Genomic DNA, 18,892 nt, shown 5'->3' with positions numbered 1-18,892 from the left:
TATTTTAGGTGAAGGGAAAGACAACACACAATACAGGAGAAGTCAGCACAACTGGACTAAACCAAAAGCAAAGAAGTTTCCTAAATAAACCGAACGCTTCGAAGGCCAGAGTAGCAGGGGTGGGGGTTTGGTGACCATGGTTTCAGAGGACATGTAGGTCAATTGGCACAATAAAATCTATGAAGAAAACATTCTGCATTCCACTTTGGAGAGTGGCATCTGGGGTCTTAAACACTAACAAATGGCCATCTAAGCCAATTGGTCTCAACCCACCTGGAGCAAAGGAGATTGAAGAACACCAAAGACACAAGGTAATTATGAGCCCAAGGGACAGAAAGGGCCATATAAACCAAAGAATACACTAGCCTGAGACAGGGAACACAACAGAGAACCCCTGAAGGAGCAGGAGAGCAGAGGGATGCAGACCTCAAATTCTCGTACAGAGACCAGACATAATGGTCTGCCTGAGACTAGAAGGACCCTGGAGGTCATCGTCCCAGACCTTCTGTTAGCCCAAGAGAGGAACCATTCCGAAAGCCAACTCTTCAAACAGGGATTGGACCGGACTATGGCATAGCTAATGATACTGGTGAAGAGTGAGCTTCTTGGATCAAGTAGACAGATGAGACTATGTGGGCAGCTCCTGTCTGGAGGGGAGATGAGAGGGCAGAGGAGGTCAGCACTTGGCCAAAGGGACATGAAAACAGAGAGTGGAGGGAAGGAGTGTGCTGTCTCATTAGGGGGAGAGCAACTAAAAGTATATAGCAAGGTGTATTTAAATTTTTGTATGAGAGACTGACTTGTAAACTTTCACTTAAAGCACGACAAAAATTAAAAAAAAAAGAGTACCCAGACAAACCCAGTGAAAAAAGAGTACTGATGGTAATTATAAGAGAGAAGGTCAAATAATGGACCATGAGTCTAGGCTGGCTAAGGAAAGGCATGTTTCCAGGGAGTTGACAGACTGGCAGAAAATGAAGTGAGGTCACTGAACAAGAAAAAAGACTTGATGTGGTCAAACTGCAGATTAACTGGGAATGAGACAGAAAGTTGGAAGGATTGAAGGCGGTGGTCGGAATATGGGATGTTGCAACAGCCTGGCTCACTGCTTTGTACCTAAGAAACAGTCATAGATTTGTTGATTGCTAGGCAAGCTATTAGGACTTCAAAGCATGTAACAGCATCTGGTGAGAAATGTCCAACATGAGTCTTTACGCATGCACCCTGGTGATTTCAATTTAGCATAGACTTTTATATCACATCCAAAGTAATGTTCCCAACAACGCATCCCTTGATATGCTACTTACCGTCACTCTATCCTACGAGTTCATGAGACAAACTCAGAGCGTTAAAAAAAAATCTTACTTGATAATGCAGCTTTTTTGCCACTGTCCCAAGCTACTTCAATGACAATATAGATCAACTGATGATGTCCTTCAAAGCACAAGTTCACCATCTTTTATTCAGGAAAAGACCTGCTTGCCACCATTATCAATGAGTCGCTGTTAAAGGCCGCCAACCTCTTGGTCAACAGCCAAGCTCTTCGACACTGCTCCGTGAGGGCTCCCTGATAAAGTCAGGGAGTTTAAAAAGTTTTTGCCCTGGTAAAGCACTACCACGGAGGCCTCACCTTCCTAATCCCGGCAATAACCTTGAAGGGTTCAAACTGGGAACTAGAAAGAAGATGTCCCCACAAAAGCAAGGCAATTCCATGACAAAGAAGCCAGGTATCCAGAGGAAAAAAAACAAAATAGATGACTAAAATGGATATTTGATCTTTTTTTATGGTCAATTCGGGGTGTCTTCTTTAAAAATTATAATTACATTGAAATACACAGTAACTACCTCCAAGAAATACAAAGCATTCTGATTTCTATTAAGTAATTTCATCTTCATATAATATCACTGTGAAACCAAAAAAGGGCAGCATTGTTACTGTCCCTATTTAGGACACCAAGAGACTAAAGGACCTGTTTAAGGTAAGAGAGAAATTGTCTTAATTTCCACTCCAGTGATTCAACAGTTATGAAATAATTACCAGATATATAACACTGAGCTCACTTGTTGTGGGAGAATACAAAGGAATATTAATATATATATACACACACACACATACACATATATGTCTCTCCTTGCTCTCTCTATATATTTCATGCAATCCCACTCAGAATTCCAACAGCCTTCTTTGAAGAAATGGAAAACCAAATATCAAATACATGCAATTGCAGGAGGCCCCAAACAGCCAAAGCAATCTTGAAAAAGAACAAAACATGCTATAAAGCTACAGTAATCAAAACGGTCTGGTACTATGTCACTGAATTGCACGTGCAGAAATTCTTGAATTGGTGTATGTTCTGCTGTGTATATTTTCAACAACAAAAATAAATTATTAAAAAAGAAATAATTTATTTATAACAATAGACATATAGACCAATGGAATAGAACTGAGAGTTCAGAAATAAACCCATGCATCTACGGTCAAATGATTTTTAACAAGGGTGCTAAGTCCATGCAATGCTGAAAGAACACTCTCTTCAATAAATGGTGCCGAGACAACTAGATTTCCACTTGCAAAGAATGAAAATAGACCCTTACCTCACACTGCACAAAAAAATTAACCATGTACAACAGGCTTTTAAAAATCAGGTTACAAAGCAAGTGAAATAGGTATTAGATTCATATCAAAATCTTGATCATACCTGGGACCCAGCAATTAGCTGCTACTATTTCAAGATATTAATGAGTATCTGAAACTTTTGTTTGTTAAATATAACCTAGGGTGCTACAAAAGCACCCTAGGTTATACTTAATTGGAAGATTTTTATTTATACACTTGTTTTTCAAATAAAAATTAGACTGAAAGAAAAGACCTGCCACTAGAAACACAAATGAGACTGACCCCTTATGAACACACACACACACACACACACACACAGGAAGGGCTTTCATTCCTAACAGCATCATTTACCTTCTGCCCTTCTCACAAAGCTTCTCAATTTCAGCTTTCAGATCCTGCTCCTTCTGCAAAAATTCCTTCTTTTCCTTCTCCATCTTCATCTTTGTTTCTTCCCGCTTTATTGTCACATCCTGGATAGCCTTTAATATCTCCTGGTTCCCACACAGTTACAGTCACACACAAATAAAAAGAATTAGTTCTTTTCATCTGAAGGTTATTTTCAACTATCACAAATTCACATATTAATTCAGGGAATTCAAATTAACTGAAGAAATTTAGTTCATGAGTATCTTCAAAAGGCAGTATTCAGACCTAAGGGAGAAAGTTATAGTAAAGCACATTTCAACTAAATAGAAGAAAGAATTTCTAACAACCACAACTGTTCACAAATGGAATATACTGCCTTATGAAGCAATAAGCTCTCCCTTGATGGTGTTCAAATAAAGGCTGAATAAACACCTGTCAGTAATGCTGAAGAAGGCATTCCTGCACTGGGTGGGAATTTGTTACCTCCAACAAATATGATCTTGTTTTGAAACTGTTCTACTTTATTGTGTGTGGCTTGTTGTTTTGTTTTTTTTAATATTTAACTAAAATATACACACACTTTCAGTATATACTTGTAATAACAAGTCAGACAATAAAAAGGTGATAAAGTGAACTGCTACATCTGAATTTACACAAATTCCACCTGTAAGGTAATCAATGTACCGTTGTTATGCCTTTAGATCTTTCTCTATTCTCACAAAAACATGTGCATACTTACACACTTCTTTGCTTTTTACATTTTTTTAAAAGAGGTAATTTTACATACATTATTCTGCATCCTGTTTTTTTTTTTTTCCACTTGACATGTGAATACTTCATGTCAATAGGTATAGCTCTAACTCAAAAGTAGCTGCATAATAGTACATAACGTGGATATATTCAATTTATTTAACCATTCTCTGTTACAAAGTCCATCAGGTTGGTCCCCTCCCTTTTTTTTTTTGTAACTACAAGCAGTACTGCCATAAACATCTTTGTATGTCTATACTTTGATATAAAAAACGTTTATTTCTGTAGAATAGATTCCTAATGAGATTTCTAAGCCAAAGTACAATTCCTAATAACTTTTTCAAAAAGATCGCAACAATTCATTCAGACTCATATCAATAATGTCTGAAACGGTTCATCTGTTCTCAACCTTGACAAGTATTTCATTTTTGCCAATCTCTTGCTGGTGGGGGGAGAAATACTATGTAACAATTTTAATGTGCATTTCCCTAACTCCTACTCTTTACTGCTTTTACTGTCTGTATCTCCAACTAGAATAAGTATTCAAAGAAAGCAGAGATTATGTTTCATTAACCACTAAATTTCCAGAGCCTAGAGCACATCGTGAACTTAAAAAATATTTGCTGGATGAATGAATGAATTACCAGTTAGGCTGGGATTCTTTCCATGTATTTACTATCCATTAGTTATTCCTCTTCTGTGAATTAATATTTATAATTGCGGTAGGAAAAATAATAGCTCTCTAAATATAGCCACGCCCTTATCCCTAGAACCTGTGAAAATGTTGCATTCCATGGCAAAAGGGACTTTATAGACGTGATTAAGGTAAGGACCTTGAGATGGAGAGATTATTCAGAATTATCTAGGTGGGCACAATCTAATCAAATGGCTCCTGAAAAGTAGAGAGCCTTTCCTAGCTGTGATGAGAAGACAGGACTAGGAAAGAATAGTCAGAAATGCAATGTTGCTGGCTTTGAAGATGGAGGGAGGGGCCACAAGTCAAGGAATATGGGGAGCCTCTAAAAGCTGGAAAAGGCAAGGAAGTGGATTCTCCCCCTAAAGCCTCCAGAAGGGAGGCAGCCCTGTTGACACCTTGATTTTAGCCCAGTGACACCCATGTCAGACTACAGAACTGTAAGGTAACAAATGGGTGCTGCTTTAAGCCACTGCAGTCGTGGTAATCTGTTACAGCAGCAATAGAAACCAGATACAATAACCTTTCCTGGTCTTTCTCTAGATTGTTTGCCTTTTCCCATCAATTAGTAGGAATCTCAGAATGTCATGGGTATCAAACCCTTTGTCAGATTTCCTACAAATATTTTCCCTCAGTCTAACAGTAATCTTATGACTGTTTATGTATCACTTGCTATACCATTTTTAGTTACATGCTAATTAAACTGACTACATAAACTTTTTTTTTAATGGTTCCTGGTTTTTCTGCCATGCTTAAAGTGACCTCAACACCTGAGAGTGTATAAATATTCTCCTAATTTTTATAATAATTCTAGTTTCTCTATGTAAATTTTTAATCTAACTAAGAGCCCTGATGGTACAATGGTCAAGCACTCATTTGGCTGCTAACCAAAAGGTCGGTAGTTCAAACCCACCCAGCAGCTCTGCGGGAGAAAAACTTGCTGATCTGCTTCCATAAAGATTACAGCCAAGGAAACCGTGAGGAAGTTCTACCCTGTCATGTGGAGTTGCCGTGAGTCAAAACTGACTCACGGGCACCTAAGAATAACAATAAAAACAACAGGGGTCTAATAAAATGTTTTTCAGGTAGTTTGTATCAACAAAACATATCAAATAATCCTTTTCTCTCTGAACTAAAATAGGAGCAAGAGTTTAGAAAAGATGCCCTCGAAGGTTCTTTTTATCCTTAAAATTCCATGATAGCCACTAAAAAATAAATTATTTATTTTCTATTAATTCAGAACCAAAATTCAAGTTTGATCAGGGACTGCCGCTTTACTTGCTGACAATTCCAACAGAAGCAGCCTACCTGGTGATTCTTCATCTCTTCTTCTCTCCTTTGCTGAAGCTGCTTTAACTGCACCTGCAGCTGATTCTCCACCTGCCTCTGCTTGTCTAGGACCTCCTGGTAACGCTCCTTCAACAGGGTCCTCTCTGACATCATCTTATCCTACAGAGAACCACCAAAGAAAGTTTATTTCCCAATCTAATTGTAAGAAACATTCACCAAGTGCCTGTAGAAGGCATTATATAGAGCTCTAGGGCTGCACTGTCCAATACTGTAGCCACTAGCCACATGTGGCCATGTAAATTTAAAGTAATTCACATTAAGTTAAATTAAAAATCCGGCTCCTCAGTCCCACTAGTCACATTTCCAGGGGTCAACAGCCATATGTGACAAGTGACTACCGTGCCGGAAAGCACAGATAGAGAATATATCCACCATCACAGAAAGTTTTATTATATGATACTGTTCTAAGGCAGGGGTTGTCAACCTATGGCTTATGAGCCAAATCTAGCCCATAGCCTATTTTTATAAATAAAGTTTTACTGGAACACGGTCATATTCATTAGTTTATGTGTTACTTTCACACTACTGCAGCAGAACCCACAGACCCTGCAAAGCCTAAAATATTTACCATCTGATATTTCACTGGAAGTTTGCCACCCCTGCTCTAGGGGATATGCAAAGAGGGCATTTTACCATCCATTAAGATAGAGAAAGAAAGAATGGACAAAACAAAATCAGATCACCTATTAAAAAAAAAAAAATCCAGGAATAGGACTCTTTACCAGTCGTTAGCACTGTAACTGGCAGGTCCACCTAAAGAGGTCTATGGACCCTGCTATTCAGATTAAGCAACTCAGCAACTTCTTGTATAAAGCAGGTATGAGAAATAAGGCTTCTGAGGATCACAGCTGAGCTCTGCCTCCTCCATGTCAGTAAATCAAGAGAAGCGACAGTCACCTATCAAAGGGTCACTAAAACTTAGAGAGGGTCAGTTTAAAACATATTTGGTATAAGGTAGCTGTTACGCATTGAACTGTGTCTTTCAAAAATGTGTGTCAGCTTGGCTAGGCCATGATTCCCAGTACTGCGTGGTTGTCTACCGTTTTGTGATCTGATGTGATTATCCTATGTGCTATAAATCCTAACCTCTATGATGTCAATGAAGCAGGACTAGAGGCAGTTATGTTAATGAGGCAAGACTCAATCTACAGGATTACATTATATTTTGAGGCAATCTCTTCTGAAATACAAAAGAGAAAATCCAGCAGAGAGCAGAGGGACCTCATACCAAGAAAGACGCACTAGGGAGCACAGCACATCCTTTGGACCTGGGGTCCATGCACTGGGAAGCTCCTAGACCAGGGGAAGATTGATGACAAGGACCTTTCCCTAGAGCCAAAAGAGAGAGAAAGGCTTCCCCTGGAGCTGGCACCCTGAATTTGGACTTCTAGACTCCTCAACTATGAGTGAATAAATTTCTCTTTGTTAAAGCAGCACCAGATAACTAAGACAGTAGCTCATGTAAAATTTAAACTTAAAAGCATTAAAGCCAGTTTCATTAAAGAATAACTGTTTTCAGAATCAACTCAATGGCAACTGGTTTGGTTTTCTTGGAATACTAGAGTATATAATATGACATAAAATACTAAAATGAGATAAAAATATAAATAGTGGCTCTAATTAAAAAAAAAATAACTGTTTTCAAAGAAAAGAAAGGTTTTAGACGTAAATGGGTAAAAATGTATCACATCATGATACAAAAAACAGGCTCTCAAAATGGGACCTTAGCTTTGGGATAAGCTAGTCCTTAGTCCACGTACTGAAAGGTGGCCAGGGCTCCTCCAACAGATGATCCCACAGCATCACATCTTTATGGGGATTCTGACCCTGGGTTCTATGGATGGGCCTCAGGCCATCTTTGAACTCTGTGAAAATGTGTGTGTGTGCACCCGCGCACGTTTGTATGTTTTTCTGAGATAAGAATTTAAAGTTTTCAGAAGACTCAGAAAGAGGCTCTTAACCGAAGAAAAGTTAGCCAAAGGTCAAGAACCAATGGATGAAATCAGTATATTAGAGAGTTCTTTTGCCTTTTTTTTCTTTAACTACAGCTCTTTCCTTTTACTTCCATATGGTGCCTTCTCTGTCCATGGTACATCTTCAGAATAACATAGGATGAGAAAAAAGGTTCCTATCACTGAAACAAGTCTCAAGGTACATCTTTTAGTACAAATATATAGATAAATTAAAGGCATACAGTAAACAACTCAACACCATTACTTTGTCTCATCAGTTGGTACCTTAGGACCAGGAGTCACAATTTCAAATGCAGGTAGTGGGTAATAAGAATAAATGCATGAAAAGGGTATAAAATAAAATAAGAGCCAAGTTTCTTGCATTGCCATCAAGTTTAACACCTGCCTGGTTTCACTTACATTTTTTTTTTTAATAATTTTTATTGTGCTTTAGGTAAAAGTTTACAAATCAAGTCAGTCTCTCACACAAAAACCCATAAACACCTTGCTAAAAAACCCAAACAAAACAAAAACCTTGCTACACACTCCCAATTACTCTCCCCCTAATAAGACAGCCTGCTCTCTCCCTCTACTCTCTTTTCATGTCCTTTTCGCCAGTTTCTAACCCCCTCCACCCTCTCATTTCCACTCCAGGCAGGAGGGGCCAACATAGTCTCAAGTGTCCACCTGATCCAAGAAGCTCACTCCTCACCAGCATCCCTCTCCAACCCATTGCCCAGTCCATTCCATGTCTGAAGAGTTGGCTTCGGGAATGGTTCCTGTCCTGGGCCAACAGAATGTCTGGGGGCCATGACCACCAGGGTCCTTCCAGTCTCAGTCAGACCATTAAGTCTGGTCTTATGAGAATTTGGGGTCTGCATCCCGCTACTCTCCTGCTCCCTCAGGGGTTCTCTGTTGTGTTCCCTGTCAGGGCAGCCATCAGTTGTAGCCAGGCACCATCTAGTTCTGGTCTCAGGATGATGTAGTTGCTGGTTCATGTGGCCCTTTCTGTCTCTTGGGCTTGTAATCACCTTGTGTCCTTGGTGTTCTTCATTCTCCTTTGATCCGGGTGGGTTGAGACCAATTGATGCATCTTAGATGGCTGCCTGATAGCGCTTAAGACCCCAGACGCCACTCTTCAAAGTGGGATGCAGAACGTTTTCTTAACAGATTTTGGCTTAGATGTCCCCTGAAACCATGGTCCCCAGACCCCTGCTCCTGCTACGCTGGCCTTGGAAGCATTCAGTTTATTCAGGAACTTCTTTGCTTTTGGTTTAGTCCAATTGTGCTGACGTCCCCTGTACTGTGTGCTGTCTTTCCCCTCACCTAAAGTAGTTCTTATCTACTATCTAATTAGTGAATACCCCTCTCCCACCCTCCCTCCTCCCTCTCATAACCACAAAAGAATGTTTTCTTCTCAGTTTAAACTATTTCTCAAGTTCTTATAATAGTGGTCTTATACAACATTTGTCTTTTTGCAACTGACTAATTTCACTCAGCATAATGCCTTCCAGGTTCCTCCACGTTATGAAATGTTTCAGATTCCTCATGCTTCCATGTTTTTGCTATTGTAAACAGTGCTGCAATAAACATGGGTGTGCATATATCTGTTCATGTAAAGGCCCTTATTTCTCTAGGATATATTCCGAGGAGTGGGATTGCTGGATCGTATGGTAGTTCTATTTCTAACTTTTTAAAAAAACTTTTTAAGGAAGCACCAAATCGATTTCCAAAGCGGTTACCATTTGACATTCCCACCAGCAGTGTAGAAGTGTTCCAATCTCTCCACAGCCTCTTCAACATTCATTATTTTGTTTTTTGGATTAATGCCAGCCTTGCTGGAGTGAGATGAAATCTCATTAGTTTTGATCTGCATTTCTTTCACTGCCATTTTAAAAGTATGTGGGTTTCACCACCACCCAAAAGAATACAGCCAAAAAAAACACAACCCTGGGCCCCTTTTGGTAAATGACTTTCCAGGTTTCCATCCCTTCCCTAGAATGATGCTAAAGCTTATTTAGGCCATCTTAGCTGGCTCCTTCAATTGTTCTATAGCTATCCAGACTCGAGCTTACAACTGTGAGGACAAAATAAATACTCTACGTAAAGTGCTCAGAGTAAGTGCTCAATAAAAGGAGATTTGCTCTCCATTTCCTTAGAGTTTCTCTCTACTCTGGTTTCCACCTAGCCTACAGTATGACTCCAGATCTTCTGCTTTAATATATCAACAATGACAATTTAAATACTTACCAGATTCTTTTCAATATCATGATCTGTGTTTATCTCTAACTCATCTGTCTTAAAGTCAGTCTACAAAGAAAGAAATAATTAAATTCAGAACTGTTCAGACACTTTAAGAGGCAGAATTAATCTGGTGCTGCCACCTAGAAATCTGCCCCAAGTAACTAAGCTAACTTCTTGCACTCTTTTCCCCTGTGAGCTCCATAACAAAGGAAGCAATGTAGTTCTGGCAAATGAACACTGACAACAATGCATTCATCGTTTATTCCAGAAAACAACCCGGAGATTCAACAACTAACTGAGGGGAAGTCTTAAGTCTGAGACAAGAATTTTGCCTCCTGCAACCTATTGTGCCCATACTTCCTCCTATGACAAAGCACATCAGTCACTAGCAAACAGGATTCACTGTACTTCATAAGACGCAGGTCAGAGAATTAACAAGGATTCCTCCTGCAAGGACAAAGACAGGAAATTTAAATGCTAACAACCTGCACTTGTCACTTACTCAGAGAAAGAAATGATTTGCAGGTCTAAAGTTCCTAGTCGCCTTAAGATCAGACCCTGGCTACTGGCTTTATTATTTACTGAACACCAAAATGAAGTCAATTCATGGCACTATACAACAGTATGATGGTTACCAATAAAAACAATGGGACAACATAGTTCTCCATCAAACATGAAGAAATGTCTCCTACCCTCAAAAAACCCCCCAACTCTATTTGAATAGTAGAAACTTGATACTTGACCTGCACAGCAATGTTCTGAGAAAGCTTCAGGGAAGAGCTATCCTGGTCATCATCCAGGTCCTCTCTGACTCCTTCAACCCCATTTGATGGAGGCACTACAGGTTGGAAATCCAAGCCTGTGTCCCTGATCCCTTCCTTTAGGCTGGAGGCTTGTGGGGATTTCTCTTCAGAAGAACTCGTGGAGGCAAGCTCCTTTGTATGGCACCCTGCCTTAAGAGACTGAGTGGCTGGAGGGAGGCTCTCCTGGAGGCACGTGTCTCCCTCCTCTTCTGCTGTGCTGGACAAGTCCTTCAAATCAGACTGAGACCCACTGCCAGGAAGACAAAGGGCTGTGACTACCACGTTTCCTCCTAAAATCACCCGGTGCACTGCTGAAGTGTCACCTGCTGATGATCCAGGATTCTGCTCTGGTTCCAAATGGGCATTTCTGTTATTCTCCTTGGGTGCTGCTTGGCTACTTACACTCGAAAGAGACAAGTTCTTGGGCTTCTGTGCAGGGTCTTTGGGGCTATCAAAAACAGAAGAACAACAATTGTGAGAACAACTTGTAATATAAAAATCTTTATAAATACTCTAAGCTGATTCCTTCTCTGGGAGTTAATTCTGGAGGGAGGGAGATTTATACATTTGGGCATATATAGTACCTAAGTCTGAATCCCAACTCTATCATTTACTAGTTGTTTGGGCAAGTATTTAAACTTCGTTTATAAAATAGAAACAATATAATGTGTCCAGTAGAATTGTTGTGAGGATTACATGAGATAATGCACATAAAGTGCTTAATATTAATGCCTAGTATACAGTAAACATTCAATAAACCATAACTGTTATTATTATTAGTAATATGTGGTTGATTTTATTTACCAAATGAATAAAGCATGAAGATCCAAGTTTATGGTTAGGCTTACTTAACATTTCTCCCATTATCCATTCACTAACAAACACCACTCTCATTGAAACAAGTTTATTAAGTACTCTGGAGTCAGATAAGTTTGGGCTCAAATCCTGACCCCAACATAGGTGGGTAACCTTGGTCAAGTTACTAACCTCTCTGTGTCTCAATTTCCTCATCTGTAAAATGAGAATAATATTAGCACCTACCTCCTGGGGCTGTTGTAAGGACGAAATGTGTTAATAAATATAAAGCTGTTAATAACGTACTACACATAGCATTAGGTCCCACATACACTAGAAAAGAGGTGAGATAGAATATATAATCAATTTAATTCAACATTGTACAAGACAATGCGTTGGCTGATATAAGAGTGAGTAAATCACAATTCCTGCCCTCAAGTGTTTAGATGGGAGGCAAAATATGTACATGAAGTAGTTAGCCATATCACCAAAGATAAAGATATACATAAAAAATACATAATATAAAACACCTTATATGCATACAGGTCTGATATACAAGCTATAGTTAAACGAACACACACTCGATGTGAAATAGGGTGAGAAAATAGCTCCATTTTTATATAAGTTAGACTCCCTGTATTTTAGTCCATTTATTCAACAAATATTTTAGCAAGTGTGTTTAGTGCTGGAATCAGAAATACAAAGACGGATCAGACACAAGTTCCTACCTTTAAAAAGCTTAATCTAGTGCAGTGTCACTAGAGCCAAGAAGAAAGATTAGCTACATACAGCTTCCATAAGAAACCCATCTTGAAAGTCCTTTACCCAAGTGAATTTTCCCTGTCAAGAAGCCACACATTACCTTAGACCATCTGGGAGACCTTCGTCTGATTTGGAAGCACACAAACTAGAAGAGGATTCCGGAGGACTGGGGGCATGGGCCCCACCACCAGCTACCTCAGATGCCGCCATCACGCTCTGTATGTCCAGAAATAAATCACAGACTACAAGTTTCAAAATATTAAGATAAATGTATCTTTTCCCCTCAGAACTTCATACAACAGAGTTGTCACAGGAAAGAAACACCAAAAAAAAAAAAAAACCTCTTAGGCTCCCAGAGAGACAACTTGAGTATTCTGTAGTAGGCATGAAAGAAGCCATGGCAATAGGTCCCAACGGACATCAATCCTGAGGAGTCACAGTATTTATATAGAACTCTGCAGCAAAGCTTTTATTTTCACTTTTGGCAGAAATATGGGCATTTAAAATAAAGACCACAGTCTGTGAGAAGCTTTCAAATGGTCCACGTATCTACTTTATCTAGTATCGTTTATAAAACGAAAAGACGCATTTCTTGGCCTAGTATCAATAACAGCTCATGTTTTAAAATCGCTTTATGCCTGTTACATTAAAAACACTTCCCATTAATTTCAGTGAAGTTTTTTGGCAGGTGTTTGTGTGTGAGAGAACAAGCAATACTATACCGGGGAATCTAAGTATTATCCTGTCAAGGTGTTCCCCACATGTGGGAAGAGCTTCATAACCACGAAGGAAAGTAGAGACTCCTCAGAATTACTACAATGGCGCAAAAATGTATGGGAATCTTGGTTACTCTAAGCATGGAAATGAGAAGCTGAAAAACACGGTAACACAAATAAGGGAGCCTGGATAAAGGCCGTTCTTAGATCAAAAGGTCACCCTCTGTGCTGCCGAACATACCCACGGCCCTGTGGTGAGGAGAAAGGCAAAAAAGAATATCCCTGCGGAAAGGGGCGTTACTTTCCGTTTTTATTTTCACCGCATCACAGGCGTGCCCCTCAGGAACCTTGAGGAGCGCATAGGACAGGTATGGCGACTGGGCTGTGTCGACACTTCAGTCACCATCCAGAAACCTCTGTGCCTCAGTCTCCCTCATTTTACAAAGCTCCTGGGAGTAAACAGACCCTACATCGCCATTACTGCTCCCTCAGGTGCAAACATTCTGCATCCAACAGTGCCCAGGGTCGGGACGTCCTCGATGCCCCATAAGGGAAACCCAGGGCACAGGTCATATCCGAATCCGTGGCCAGACAGCCCAAAGCAGTAGGGGCACGGGTACCTCTGGCTGGGGGCTGCGGCGTGGGGTACAGAATCGGTACGTCAAAATGAATCCCCGCATCACAACCCAGAGGCGACCACGAGCCAGGCGACGACGCCAGGATCGGTGGGTCCTCGGGGGAGAACGGGAGACGAACGGGAAGGGCACACTGGGGGAACCAGCGCCGGCTGGCCACGGCCGCCCTCAGCAGGGGATTGCTAAACCGGCTGCTCTCTCCGGCCAGAGCCCCCACCGCATCACCAGCCCACGTCCCTCCCAGGCCAGGGCCTCGGGCCCCGTCCTTCCAGCACCCTCCACGCCCCCCGCCCGGGCCGCCCCCTCCCCGGGCCCCCGCCTCCGGCCCTCGCATCGCGGCCCCCTCCCCGCGCGCCCGCCCCGCACACACCTCCGGCGCCGCGCGCCCCGGGAGCGAAGGGGGCAGGGACAGGACGCACCTGAGCGGGCGGAGCGAGGGAGGGGGCGGCCGAGCCACGGGGGGAGGGGTCCAGCGCCGGCCCGCACGCGACACCGCCCACTTCCGGCGGCACGAGCGAAAGGGGGCGAGGCTCTGGCCGGGAGAGGAGAGGCCGCGGTGGCGCCGCGCCGCCCCCGATGGCGCCCTCTGGCGGCGAGAGAAGGGACCTGCTACAGGACAGGGATCCTGCAGAAGACCCCGAAGATAAAAGTGGACTCTCCGGGGGCGCAGGGTAGAAGGGAGATCCGACTGCAAGAAGAAAGGAGTCTTGGCAGAGGGAAGATCCTCTTTAGGAAGGTTACAGGGAGAATTGGGTCCGTGGCGGTCAGAGGGAGAAGATGGATGAGTTGTTTTTAAAGGTCGGAATCGAGATGACCTTTTCAGAGGACGCCATGAAGGAGAACAACCCTTTGGAGAGGGACCCTGTTGAAGATGCCCCGAGAACTCCGGGCAGTGGGGCCCGCGAGGAAAGCCCAGCAAGTGCGTACGCTCCTCTACAAGCAGAACATGGCTGAGGTATCCCACTCCTCTGTCGCCGGCTGCTCCGGGCCGGTCGGGCCTGGCCAGCAGGACCCGTCGCTCACTGGCTGCGTACCCGGGAGGAAGTGACGCTTCTGTCACTGGCCAGCAGGACCCATCGTTCATTGGCTGCGTACCGGGGCGGAAGTGACGCTCCCTGTCACGGGCCAGCAGGACCCATCGCTCATTGGCTGCGTACCCGGGCGGAAGTGATGCTCCTGTCACTGGCTCCTCCGGCTGCCGGGAAGCCGCGAGTTTCCGCAGGGAGGCGGCCGCAGCAGCTGCAGCCGGGCGGGTAAGTTGGATACTAGGTGGGGGCTGGAAGTCCGAGGAGCCTAGCACTGAGGGGAGCCAGTGTCTGAGGTTAAGGGAGCTGCACAGGGGGCGGCTTCAGTCCTGGGGTGGGGGAACCCAGGGAAACGGGGCACCAGCGTCTTGGATTCCAGGATAGCATGAGTTCCTCTGAGAAAAGCGGCACATTGCACGGAACGATCAGTGCTGAGGAGGGAGAATCAGCGAATCTGACTCCCGTACATAACCTGGTTTCTAGGAACACAGGGCGTGGAGCCTGCAAAAAGAACAGTCGTTTGGGAGCAAGATCTTGGACTCGGGGCCGCCTATATTACTCTTCCCCCTTGGCAGCTGGTATCTGTAAAGATAGGTCTAGCAGTTGGGCAAGGTTGAGATCTGCCTTCACAGGGTATTGAAGGTTCCTGTCCCAGAAGCCTGAGGAGTAGAATGGTGCTCTGCCAAAGCTAAACAAGGAAGAAGTCAGGTTTCTCTTCTCTTCCAGAAATCGGAAGTGGGACCTACTGAGACTTAAAGAGCTGTCTAGATGAGTCACTAGTATCTCACTACGGAATGAGATTTTGTTTTATTAAGTAGGGTATGCACACTGGGGAAGAAACCTGAATATCTTGGGACAATTGAGGTTGCTGGGAGGCAGAGGGAAATTTGAGATGGAATATGCTTGGGGCTCTAAGAGAGAATGAGATGTGGAATGGAGGTTTTTGGTGTAAATTCTCCTCTCCCTTCCCAAGAAGTTTTCAATAAAATACTCCTTTTCCTGTAATGCTTAGAGTGCAGAGACTTCTAGAGGAACCCAGCCGCCAATAGGTACACACATACTCTGCCACCCCATTTGCCTGTTCCTGTCCCCAGGGTTGCCCCCCAGTTCTAATTTGACCCTTTTCTTTGAGAGCTCCTAAGACCTGATACCCTGCTTCTATCAGACCATGGCTGGCAGTCCCAGGTTGGGGCCTGCTCTCACTTCCCAGCCAGCCTGCTGATCTGGCTACTAGGGATAGCTCTTTAATGTTGCGCTCCAATCATTTCTTCTCTCCTGAATGCTAGCTTGCCCTGGACTTTATGCATTCAGTTTCACTTGCCATTTGTGACTTTTCTCCTGTTTCCCCCTGCCTCTTGCCTACTGTTGGTTCCCCTGGTGTCCTTACAGAAATACACAAATCAGGAAGTTACTTTCCACCGGGACTTCTTGGAAGCCATACTACCTACGTTTTCAGGAGGGGTTTTTGATCACAATACAAATCCTCTTCTGGGTTGCTAGGGGGAATAAAAGGAGGATGGGCATGGTGGTTAGGCCAAGAAGTAGGATTTTTGGGTTTTAGGCTGACTTGGCCTCACCGTACCAATTCTGCCCCAGCCTGTCACCTATTTTAGATCCCTGGAAATGATAATTGATTATTGGCCAGATTCTTTGGTCACAGACCCTAGAGTTTGTGACTAGCCTCTGCTTGTTTTTCTGGGTTAGATAGAACATTTTTTCTTCTGTTCTTGGGGCCCACAGGTCTGCAGTCTGTGCTCAGAGATCAAACACTTCCCTACTGACAGTGAAAGTGATGCGTTTTCTCCATTTGCACAAAATGAGCGTGAGGTGGTTAGCCAGACCAGGAGCTCAGCCTCACACCAAGTCCAGGTGGGAATGGGGCCCTGAAGACAAGTGGACTGAGAAGTCAGCTGGGAAAAGATTGATACCCCTCCAAAAAAGAGTTGGGGAGTTGTCCTCTTAAAGAACAGACATGATTCTGCTAGTAATTTGTAGAATGGCATGTACTTTGAGCCCTGTTAGTGGCGAGAATGGGAAGGAGCAGCATGGGACTGCTAGCAACTGGCAGTCAGCTTGATAATCTGGTGTAATGGGCACTGAGCCATCGTGCCATGGGAGGTCATCGACTGGGGCTAGGGCTGGCCCACGCTCCACCTGGGGGCTTAGATCTGCTGGTAAGGGATAAACGTGAATAAGAAGAGGGAATCAAATAATTAAAAAGGGATGAATCAGGGGTTTCCAGGTGTAACACATTGATAGCTCAAAGTCTTTCTCTCACATTCCTGCAAGTGTAACTCTCTTCTCTCTGATATCTTTTTTCTTTGTCTGCAGCCTACTGCTCTGATGCTGAAGGGGAGGCTGAAAGTGCCACACTTGGATGCCCCCCTGGGCCTGCCCTCCTGCCTCTGGCTGGAGTTAGCTGGGCTCTTATTACTGGTCCCCTGGGTCATGGGCCTGCCAGGGACAGGAGGGCCTGAGGCCCAGGGTCCAGGGGGGCTCAGCTGGGCTGTGCATCTGAATAGCTTGGAAGGTGAGGGGAAGAAGGAGACCCTGGAGCTGCAGGCGGATGCCTTGGCCCAGGCCGCTGGGCTGTTGAACGCTGGACGAATTGGGGAGCTCCAGGGGCACTACCTCTTTGTCCAGCCACCTGGGCACAGGCAGGACCACCAGGTAGAGGCCATCCGGCAGCAGGCAGAGGCCGTGCTGGCCAAGCACGAGGCAGTGCGCTGGCACTCGGAGCAGAGGCTGTTAAAGCGAACCAAACGCAGCGTCCACTTCAATGACCCCAAGTTCCCGCAGCAGTGGCACCTGGTGAGTCCAGCCTTGCAGTTTTCAGCTTCGGAAGGTTATGTTCTGGGTGTCCAGTTCTTCAGTGGGATATTTTAAAATGAGATTTTATTGAGTTTTTGGTGAAGGTTTACATAGCAGTTTAGGTTCCCATTCAATAATTTCTACACAAGTTGTTCGGTGACATTGGTTATGTTCTTCACAATGTGTGAACATTTTGTTCCATTTCCATTCATCTAGTTTCCCTGCCCCCTTACGTTCTCATCTTTGTTCTAAAGTAATTGTTCACCTATTTGGTATCATATAGGTGATTTTTTTTTTCTTTTTTTTGAAATTTATTTTGTTGTTGAGAATATACACAGCAAAACATACACCAATTCAAGTTTCTACCTGTAGAGCTCAGTGACATTGTTGACATTCTCCAAGTTGTACAACCATTCTCACCCTTCTTGGAATTGTTCCTCCCGCATTAACATTGCCTCATTGTGCCCTAAGGGTCCTATCTAATCTTTTGAGTTGCTGTTGTCAATTTAACCCCATTTAAAACAAAACCAGTTGCCCTAGAGTGGATTTCAACTCATAGCTACCATAGATAGCTCTTAAAAGAGCATAATGTTCAAGGCAGGGATTTTTTACCAGTTAAGCTAAGGAATTTAAGGTTCTGTTCCACATTTTTCTCCCATTCTATCAGGGTCCATCTGGCGTGGCCCGGGTTAGAATGGTCAGAAGTGGTAGGTGGGCATCATCTAGTTCTTCTGGTATCAGGGTAGACTGTCCTGTAGACGAATTTCTTCTTTGAATCATTGGTTTCCTTCTTTCTCTTTGGTTCTGGAGTAGAGACCACTAGTTGTATCTTAGATAGCCACTTGCAAGCTTTTAATGCTTCAGATGCTACTCTCCGAACTAGGATGTAGAACATACTTTATGAACTATATTATGCCAATTGACTTAGATGTCCCACAAGACTATGATCCTAACCCTTCAAACCCAGAAAACCAATCCCGGAAGGTGTTTGGTTATGTGTAAGAAGTACGTGTAACTGTGCCCACCTATGTGCTTTATCATGTTTACGAATATATGTGTATGCAGTTACATATGTGCATATACCTGTACATATGCCTACACCTATATACGCATACCTGTACACATACACGGAGCCCTGGTGGCACAGCGGTTAAGAGCTCAGCTGCCGACCAAAAGGTCAGCAGTTCGAATCCACTAGCCACTCCTTGGAAACCCCATGAGGCGGTTCTATTCTGTCCTATAGGGTCGCTCTGAGTCAGAGTTGACACGATGGCAGCGGGTTTGGTTTTGGTTTTATACAAATACATGCCCGCATACGTACATGTATACCCGCACATATATTTTTTTGGTTGTTTTTGCTGTTGTTTCAAAA

At 43.4% G+C, this 18,892-nt stretch overlaps 2 protein-coding genes across 5 annotated transcripts in view; one reads left to right on the top strand and one right to left on the bottom strand.

Annotated features, from left to right (window-relative positions):
- RNF214 (ring finger protein 214) overlaps window positions 1–14,698 on the bottom strand; it is a 55,869-nt gene extending 41,171 nt beyond the window's left edge. The window contains exons 1-6 of one of the 3 annotated variants that reach the window (XM_049856182.1): window positions 14,055–14,698; window positions 12,434–12,549; window positions 10,717–11,224; window positions 9,980–10,039; window positions 5,736–5,876; window positions 2,969–3,108 (exon numbers count right to left, since the gene is read on the bottom strand). In XM_049856182.1, the coding sequence (XP_049712139.1) occupies window positions 2,969–3,108; window positions 5,736–5,876; window positions 9,980–10,039; window positions 10,717–11,224; window positions 12,434–12,543 (959 nt within the window). In that variant the 5' untranslated portion in view covers window positions 12,544–12,549; window positions 14,055–14,698. The remainder of the gene's footprint in view (window positions 1–2,968; window positions 3,109–5,735; window positions 5,877–9,979; window positions 10,040–10,716; window positions 11,225–12,433; window positions 12,550–14,054) is intronic. The other 2 variants (XM_049856184.1, XM_049856183.1) reach the window with 2 other exon arrangements.
- An 82-nt stretch (window positions 14,699–14,780) lies between these two features.
- The window catches only part of PCSK7 (proprotein convertase subtilisin/kexin type 7), a 29,000-nt gene continuing 24,888 nt past the window's right edge, over window positions 14,781–18,892 (top strand). The window contains exons 1-3 of one of the 2 annotated variants that reach the window (XM_049856180.1): window positions 14,783–14,937; window positions 16,450–16,578; window positions 17,041–17,520. In XM_049856180.1, coding sequence (XP_049712137.1) covers window positions 17,053–17,520 — 468 coding nt within the window. In that variant the 5' untranslated portion in view covers window positions 14,783–14,937; window positions 16,450–16,578; window positions 17,041–17,052. Of the gene's footprint in view, window positions 14,938–16,449; window positions 16,579–17,040; window positions 17,521–18,892 lie in introns of both variants that reach the window. The other variant, XM_049856181.1, reaches the window with a different exon arrangement.

The sequence above is a fragment of the Elephas maximus genome, chromosome 17, assembly GCF_024166365.1.
Source record: "Elephas maximus indicus isolate mEleMax1 chromosome 17, mEleMax1 primary haplotype, whole genome shotgun sequence".
Taxonomy (NCBI): Eukaryota; Metazoa; Chordata; class Mammalia; order Proboscidea; family Elephantidae; genus Elephas; species Elephas maximus.
This window is presented reverse-complemented; position numbering and strand designations above follow the sequence as displayed.